The following is an 8746-nucleotide window of genomic DNA, read 5'->3' as shown; positions in this document are numbered from 1 at the left end:
TTGGGCAGACTTCTGTTTAAGAGATGGTGAAAGGAAATGACTTCATATTACTTTTATTGTTTAAATTTTTAATTATCCTCTTTATTAAAATTTAAAAAAATGTAATTCTAAATGCCACTTTTATCTCCAAATAGGAACTTAAATGAATGGAATGAACCATCTGTTCCTTCCATTCCATTTTCCATAGTATAAACATACATATAAACCATAAGGGGCTCATTTTTGTTTTACAAAAAATGGACCATATTACTTATATTTATCGGTATCTCGAATCTTACACTTAAAACATTTTCGAATTCGTGCGTGTCAACTATTCTTTTAAACATCTGACTGCGCAATATCTTACCACTTCTTACTGTTAAGCTTTCACTCTGTGGTGTTAGACTTTTGCCATCATAAAAAACGCTACGGTAAATCCTTGTACGTAACCCCATTACATCACTTTTATTTCTATGTGTTAGAAATTATTGGAAGTACATAACTTTTTAAATCTCTTTGAAGGGATTTCTGGGTTTAAAAGTTATCTATTTCTAATTTCATTAATTATTTCTAGATTGCTTTCCAGGAGGGCAAGTAATGTTTACATCAACAATGCATGAGGGTACACTTTATCCAACAGCCCTCCTAGTAGCAGGAGAAAACTTTGCTGGTCTCATGGGGAAGGACAGCAGAAGGGGTTGACGGTCCCTTCTAGTGGTAGGGTCTGTTGATGACCTCCGAGGTCTGTCTCCAGACCTCCAAGAAGGGCCTAGACTGTGCGAAGACTTGACTAGCATTATGTTCAGCATTGTTCTCCCTGTGGCTGCACACTCTACTCTCCATAACACATCCCTTATTACTGACCATGGATCTTAAGAGATTCCATAACATTCTAAAATCTGGAAATGTCACATAAAATTCTAACTTCTCTTGGAGATTGGAAACATAGTTAACACAGCTCCCACATTCTCACATGGTGGTAGTTTGTTAGAGCTGAGTAGGGGCTGCCCAGTTTCTACAGGGCGCATGCTATCCAGTTTGCCACAGTCTTCACCACTCCTTATTGTCTCTCTATGAATTCTGTTTAACTGCTACCCGTCGTGGCATTTGCCCCTTTTAATTTTTACAAGTTTATGTCATTCATTTTATATCTGTCCAATTCCTCTAGGTACTGAGTTTGTGACTCCCGCTTAAAAACAAAACAACAAAACAAGATGATGCGTCCTTCAGTGCGGAGTGGAGAGACTAAAGAGACAAGATGGGTGAGGAAATAGCTCCTCTGGGAATCGCATACATTTTAGCATAAATTCCAGCTCACTTTGAGAAGTTCCTTCCTTTATCCCACTTCTGCCACCGCATAGAAGAGAATTATCTGAGTAAGTAAAACACAAACTCGTTTAAGGAGTTATGACCTGACTAGAGTGTTCAGGGAAAGACACCTAGTGTAATGGTTTGGAATTGAATTAATTGTTCGGAATTGAATTAATTGTTCATCAAAATCACTTTGGAGAGATTATGCGAAATGAAGTTTCCTGGGCCTTACCCTCAGAGATTTTTATTCAGTAGACCTAGGTTGGAGCCAATGATCTGCATTTTAAATATGTTTCCCAAGTTCTTCTGCTGCAAGGCATCTTGAGAACCACATATTGAGATGGTGACATTTACCCAAGCACTGTCACCATGACCAAATGCCCACGGCCTGGCAACTGTACCCTATAACTGTAAACCCAGGTTTAATTAGTTCCCAGCTGCCATGAACAGTCTTTCCAGCTAGGCTGGCTTCATGGGCAGATTTCTGGACCCCCTTTGACCTCTGGAATTTCTAAGATACTTACAGATGTGTAAGTGGAGCTGTATAAGGAGGCATCACACACAATGCCATACCCCACCAGCCGTTCTCCAGGGAAGAGGGTGCTGGTGCTGACAGGTGAGATCAGGACTTCGGTGGTCTCAGGGAAGACCCACTCCACAGTCACATCACTCAGGACCGGGGCCATGGCCTTCTTCAGGGATTTGACCATCTGTTGGGCAGGATCAGAACACAGGTTGGGGAGATGTGCAAGCAGGGTTATGTACAGACGAGAAGCACGAAGACCGTGTGGGTCTGAGTATAAGGGGGCGTAAGCAGAAAAGAAGTGACAATAGGCCTTGGGGTGGTTTGCCCTGAACAAGCAGTGAACATGCCACTTTTTAGACTCCTAGAATATCAGAGTTGGAGCAGATTTTTGCTGTCATTTTCTCTAAGCTTAGCATTTTATAAATGAGAAAAATCCAAGACTCAATGTAGGGTAGTGACTAGTCCGGGACACACAGAAAGTTTGAGTCAAAACATGGACTATTCAGGGACCTTCAGCAAATCAGTTTGCTATCCTGGGCCTCAATTTCCCCATCTGTTGAGGTGAGATAGAAATTCTCCATTCTCAATGTATTTGGGAGGATTATCCAAGATACTGGATTTGAAGTATTCGCCACTTGATAGGCGTTCAATAAATGACAGCTGTAGTTTAGTATCACATAGGCTGATTTCCTCAAATGTACTGCAAGGCTGGAGAAAAATGATTTGGGGATTGTGGCAGCCATAGAGGTGTACTCCGAAATTTCTCTTCAAGAGAGACTGTGCCCCTTGGCTGCAAGGAATGCAGTTAGGTGACAGTCTCCAGACGCAATGCCCCAGCTTTGGAGCCAAGAATGTAGCTCTACCTGGAAGCCCCCAAGCAACAACTGAGCATGGCAGGGATTCTAGCATCTGGAGTTTTAGCCCAACACAGACCACCTGATCGGCAGTCTTTGCTCCACGGCTCCCCGTTGGATTGGCTGAGACCTTGCCAGACCTGTATTGCTGGCCGAGGCTCTCCCTGCCTGCCCTGTGCTGCTTCCTGCCTTTCCTTTCACAGGTGCTGCATCTGCATCACAGAGCTTACTTCCTGTTTCCTTCTCTTTTCTCTTTCACAGATGTTATCCTCCCATGAACTTGCACTCTTAACTTCAGCTGTCTCCAGTTCCTGGACTGACACAGGGATTTTCTAGGGGTTGGATTATTTGTGCCAGTTGTGCAAGAAATGGAGAGAAGACTATAATCTCCCTGATTTCTGAGTCCTTTATATCTTTTTGTCACTATCAGGAACGTGGCCAGAAATAACTCCAAACACAACTCCGTAACCATAAAAGCAGTGACCTCTCAGGAGTCCCAAGCCTGCCTAGCCAGTGGATGGAGCCTGTGATCCAGTGGCTGGAGACCAGGGGATCTAGTGTTCTGTACCAGCTCCAGGTGCTGCCTGCTCTGTGGCTTCCACCTCTCTGATTCTCACTGGGGTGCAGTGTGGCTTAGTGGAGAGCTCAGATTTGGGGTAAAATCCTAGCTCTACCACTGAGTTGTGTTTGATCAGTTTGGGCCTCCGAGTTTCCAGCACCAGAAGAGACTGGGGCCCTTCTGCCTACCTTGGGTTGCAGCCGCTCCCCCTCCACCAGGAACTCAGCACTGCCCTTGGACACCGTCGCCAGTCCTTTCACCAGCCTGTGGCAGACGTTGGGTCCAATTCCAAAGCTATAGCACCTGGGGGGAGGGGAGGAGAAAGGCTGCTACTTCCCATCCTCTCTGCCATCTTTGTCCCTTGAGGAGAAAGGCATGGAGCATTATTCAGCAGAGCTATCTCACAGCTGACCCTAACTTCAGGCAGAGGGCCTGGAAGAAGGAAGAGATCCAACAATAGGCATTTAAATTCACACGTACAGCCCAGAACTCCCAACCCAGTGCAGAATCAAAGCAGCAGGAAAGTTTTCTGCCTAGGCTGCTCTTTGGGAGCTATATATACAGGTGTGGACATCTCATCCCTCCTGTACTTTTGAGGGGAAAAGGCAAACTTTGAAGTTAGCCACATCATCCCGGAAGCAAAGTTCTATAGGGTTCTCTCTTCTCCTTTCGGCATTTTCCATGCTGTCCTGGTTCTGGCAACCCCAGCCTAGGGCAGCCCAAGATAACCAAGCCCTAGACCTTCAGCCTGTGCCAACCTGGTAGAGAAGGCGTGGTTTCGCACCAGCTCCAGCACCTTCCCGGTGTTGTTGACTGCCCCATCTGTGATCAGGAAGAGAAGCCGTGGGTGGCCGCGGTGTACTGGCTGCCGGATGATCCACTTGAGTGGGGAGAGGATGTTGGTGCCACCCATGTCAGCCCGCATTCTCTGAATGCTATCACAGGCTATGGCCAAGCTCTCCTGCAGGAAAGGGACAAGCAGGGAGGATAGTTCCCAAGGTTACCTTGTAGTGGGGAGACAAAGCCCCCTGGGGAACGAGTCCTTTTGTTCCCCTGGATAATATAGTTCAGCCTCACTAGAGTTGAGTCCTGTTTCTAATTTCATTTTTGCTCCACGCACAGGAAGAATAGGTGGTCACTCATTTGGTATGCTTCTGCTCAATAACACTCCTACCAATGCCTGAAAATGCTACCATTTGTGGTATATTAACTTGTTGCTGTCCCTTTTGGATTCCTCTTTAAAAATATAAACAACCCTGGAAAAGGTGGCACATCCAGCCTCTAACTGCTCAGCACAAATGAGCTTTCTTTTTCTGATGAAAAAGGCGAGTGGTATGGCGGAAAGAATACTAGACCAGAAAGCTTAAGACTTAAGTCCTGGCTTGACTATGGCTCTAAATCCCTACAACATTGTAAGGAAATCACTTCCCCAACCTGGGCTTCAGATTCCCTGCCTTCTGGACCAACACTGTGAGACCCACTGGCCAAGGATTACTGGCATTGGATGGATGTCACTGCAGCAAGGACACATTCTCACTGGACATCAGATGTCCTTCTGCTCCTGGCTCAGGAGAATGCTCTTCCAACATTCATGCTTGGAATAACAGCATGTATTAAAAAATCTTAAAATGTATATGTACCTTTGACCCAGCAGGGCTAGGAATTTATCCCAAGGGAATCATTAAGGATGTATGTGAATCTTTGCTGCAAAGATGACTAAATAGAAGAAAAGGCAAACAACTTAATTGTCCTACTGTAGGGGTTTAGTTAAGTAAGTCACAATCGAAATACGAGGCAGCTATTAAAATTATGTTGCAGATTCGTACTTATTGGCATGGAAATAAGCTCATGATATGCTGTTGTGTTAGAAAACAGAACAGTATGGAAGGCCTAATTCTATCTTTATTGAAAATATGTATAAATGCATAAAACAAAGTCTGGAGGGATTTATACTAAGCTCTTAACAGTGTTTTTTCTTCTTTTTTTCAGACATGTGATCATGAGAGATATTTTAAATTTTCTTTTTGATGATCTAGGTTTTAAAGTTGTGAGATAAATCAACATATATTATTTAAGAAAACCCATAAAGCTATTTTTAATTGAAAAGTGGTCCCTAAGTCCTCCCTCCTTCCTTTCTCCTCCCTCCTTCCCTCCTTCCTTCCTTCCTTTCAATTGCTAGATCTGATAAGATGCTCCAAGTTTGAACATGCTGCTGGGGTCACAGTCTTCTTGTTTCAAATTGTAGCTCGAGTCTTGAGAGTGCCATTCTTAGCCCACCTACCCACTTATTCACTCTGCTGCCCCTTACCATTCACTTCTTGAGCTCAACCTTGCATAAATCTATTGTCCTCATGAGACAGAGGCTTCATGGAGTGGTAGGCATAGAATAAACTTCCTCTTTCTACTCCTCCCTGTGTTCCCTTCTCTGTGCACACCCATATTTTGCCCAACATAGTCTTTATTTTAACAAAGAGGATGTCCGAAGGCTGTGATATCAGAAAGCTGCTTAAACAAAGTTAACTTCTCTTTAGCCCTCTCCTCCTGGGCATCACCTAGGACCTACATGGGCCGAAAGATTCGAAGGCAAGTCTCAGGGTTGCCTCCTCTTTCTTTTTCCTTCCTTTTATCTAATCCTCACCACCCCTTCCCTCCTGGTCCCAGCCTTGCCCTTCCTTACCTCATTGTAGGTCTGACTGGAAGGGAAGAGGGCCTTGAATGTGGATCCAAACCCAATGACATTGAAGAGGCAGGATGGCATGAGGCTCTTAAGAGCCACTAACATGGCATCCTAGCAGGCAAGAAAAAGATTTTCAGAATTGGGAAGGAGTTATTACTTCTGCCACCACACACCAGTATTATTATCCCTGCACAGAAGTTGCCTCCAAACGGGCCTTTCACCCCTCTGTCTGCACCCAATATCGCCTTCTCCCCCAGATCAAGAAATATGCTGATGCTGACCTCAGGCTGGACCAAAGCCATCATCATAAAATTTCTCATCCGTGTAGTAAGTCTGACTTCTCAAAGCCATTCTATTATGGCTTGCCAGATCCATTTCACCTCCTGCTGACCCTGGGAGGTAGAGAGCAGGCAGCACCCACGCCCTTCTGCCAAAACAAAATTGATGTCCAAAGGAGGACCCAGGGCTTTTCTGCAGCAGACTCACCCTAAGGGACAGTCTCTTTAGCTCATATTTGTTGAATGCCCAGGATGTACTTTACATACATTACTTTATATAATCTTCACAATAACCCTTGAAGCAGGCACAATATTTCCCCCATTTTATACAAGAGAAAATTGAGGCACAGAGAGGTACAGTGAATTGCTGGTGAGCACTCAGATAGTAAATAATGGAGCTAGGACTCTAAAGTCTGTGAACATTAAAGAGTCTTAATCTATTTAATTATGCAACAGCAGGAGACCTTGATAAAGGTCTATGGAAAAAATAATGACAAAGAGGGAAAGTGGAAGAGATGACAAGAGGGAAAATGACGACGTTGATGATAAGGAGGAGGATACAGTGTAATGACTAACATCAAGGTATTACTATGTGGTGCCAAGCACTTTACATTAATTATCTCATTTAACCGATGCAACAGTGGTTTAAGAAGATCCACTTTGATGTTAAAAATATCTGGGTTTAAATTTCACCTTTGCCATTACTAACTTGATCTTAGATTAGTTATGTCACTCCTCTGAGCCTCAGCCTGGCACATAGTAAACATTCAGCAAATGGTTATTGTTACCCAACCAATGAAATAAAAATGAATATTAATACCTCTATTTTACAGATAAGGAAACTGAGGCTCAAAGGGTTAAGGAATTGCGCTGGATCACAAAACCTAAGAATAGGACTGAGATTTTCAAAGCATAACGCCAAGATCTTTATTCGTGTTGGCTCTGCCTTGGCACAGAACTTAGGAATGGGGGCTCTCCCTCATTCTCATATTGTATATTGTTGGCACCCCAGGGAAACAAACTGTTATACCCCAGAATCTAGAAGTAAACAGCTGCAAGTGGATCCTGGAAATTTCCAAACCATACGGCCTTCCAGGCTGCACAGACCTGCAGCCCCTCCCCCACCCCCTCTGTGAACGTTAACATTAAACATTAGCCTTAACACTCTCCCAGTATCTCTTTGTTGACTGTCAATATATTTTGTTTCTCTATGAAAGATGTCAATATCTGCATATTTTTCATTATCCACTAATTCATATATTCCTGCAAGCAGGAGACTCTGCTGATTTATACAGATTGTCTCTGCTCACACCTATTAAAATTTTCAAAGCCATGTTTTTGGCAGCAAGTGGCAGCTGAAGAATGAGACCAGCTGCAGGAAATTAAATTGGCTGAACTTTCCCCTTCAGCATGGCTGTTTGGATTTCGATTCTCTCCTACCTCCCTAAGCCTAGTTCTCCCTAAAATGTTTACCTAATGGACCACAATTAATGACCCAAGTAACCCCCCAATGACCTCATTGTCAGTGGGGAAGGGGATGTGTGGCCCAAAGAATTCCTGTGCCTTTTTCTAAAAGGGCATGTGTAGCAAAATGGATTGTGAAAGGATGACCTTGAGGTCAGTGAGCTGAACTGGAAAAGAGCACAAGAGAGACTCCAAGGGGACAGGGACTGAGAGGAGACCTGGAGGAAGTTAATGTCAGAGAATTCTGGGATGTCAAGGTTATAAAGGTCTTTAGATCACAGAACAGATTTCTACTCATAAACCAACTCCATTTAACTGGTAGTAACTGCCTGGAACACTGATGAGAAGGATATAAAGACTGAGTCCAGGCTCAATATATATACATATAAAAAATGTCATAGTCAATTATTGATGACTACTTGGGCTTGGGAGAGGGGAACAGAGGGACATGTGACACACATTTGCCCTCCCCGATTTAATCCTTCCATTTCATGCTGGGAAAAACACAGGCTCTTGGGTACTCAGTTTTCTTACCTGGAAAATGGCAGGGAAAATGGATTAAATGCTCTCTAAGGGATTTTTAATGATCCTAGGATATTTAGAGTAACTGAAGAGATGCTTTATAAATTGGTATGGCAGTGGAATGGAATACACATGGGCGCACAGGTCTGGAGTGTACTTCAGCACTCCAGTCCCGTGGACAGCTCCCCATTCCAATATTTGTTTTTGATGGAGGGCCAGGGAGGGGAAAAGGTACCAACCAGTCCTCTTTATATCCCATTGTAAAGAGGACTCAAATAGGAACTTGGGTCCCATATATGATTACTCTGTTATGCTTCAAGACAAAACACAATCATAGCAAGACAGAGGAGTTAGCTGGCAACACAGATCCCACCTAACCTCTCCCCTCATTGCTGATCCAGTTATCCTGGAAACAAGAGTTTGCTCCAAGGACAAACTAGGGGGCTGAGGGGGATGAAATTTCAGGTGACAACAGAGCCTTATCTCTTCTTATTCCCTTATCCCTTGTTCTCTTGAACTATGATCCTTTACCCTGTTCAATAAACCACGACTAAGGGCTTTTTATGTATAAACAGA

General features: G+C 43.8%; 1 protein-coding gene across 1 annotated transcript in view; it reads right to left on the bottom strand.

Moving 5' to 3' along the window:
- The window catches only part of VWA5B1 (von Willebrand factor A domain containing 5B1), a 38520-nt gene that overhangs the window by 16626 nt on the left and 13148 nt on the right, over positions 1-8746 (bottom strand). Inside the window, exons 7-10 of the mRNA XM_039854811.1 lie at positions 5907-6017; positions 3988-4190; positions 3418-3532; positions 1815-2000 (exon numbers count right to left, since the gene is read on the bottom strand). Coding sequence (XP_039710745.1) covers positions 1815-2000; positions 3418-3532; positions 3988-4190; positions 5907-6017 — 615 coding nt within the window. The remainder of the gene's footprint in view (positions 1-1814; positions 2001-3417; positions 3533-3987; positions 4191-5906; positions 6018-8746) is intronic.

The sequence above is a fragment of the Pteropus medius genome, unplaced genomic scaffold (genome assembly GCF_902729225.1).
Source record: "Pteropus medius unplaced genomic scaffold, Ma_sr-lr_union100, whole genome shotgun sequence".
Lineage (NCBI taxonomy): Eukaryota > Metazoa > Chordata > Mammalia > Chiroptera > Pteropodidae > Pteropus > Pteropus medius.
The sequence above is the reverse complement of the archived record's forward strand: the minus strand, read 5'-3'. Positions and strand labels throughout refer to the sequence as shown.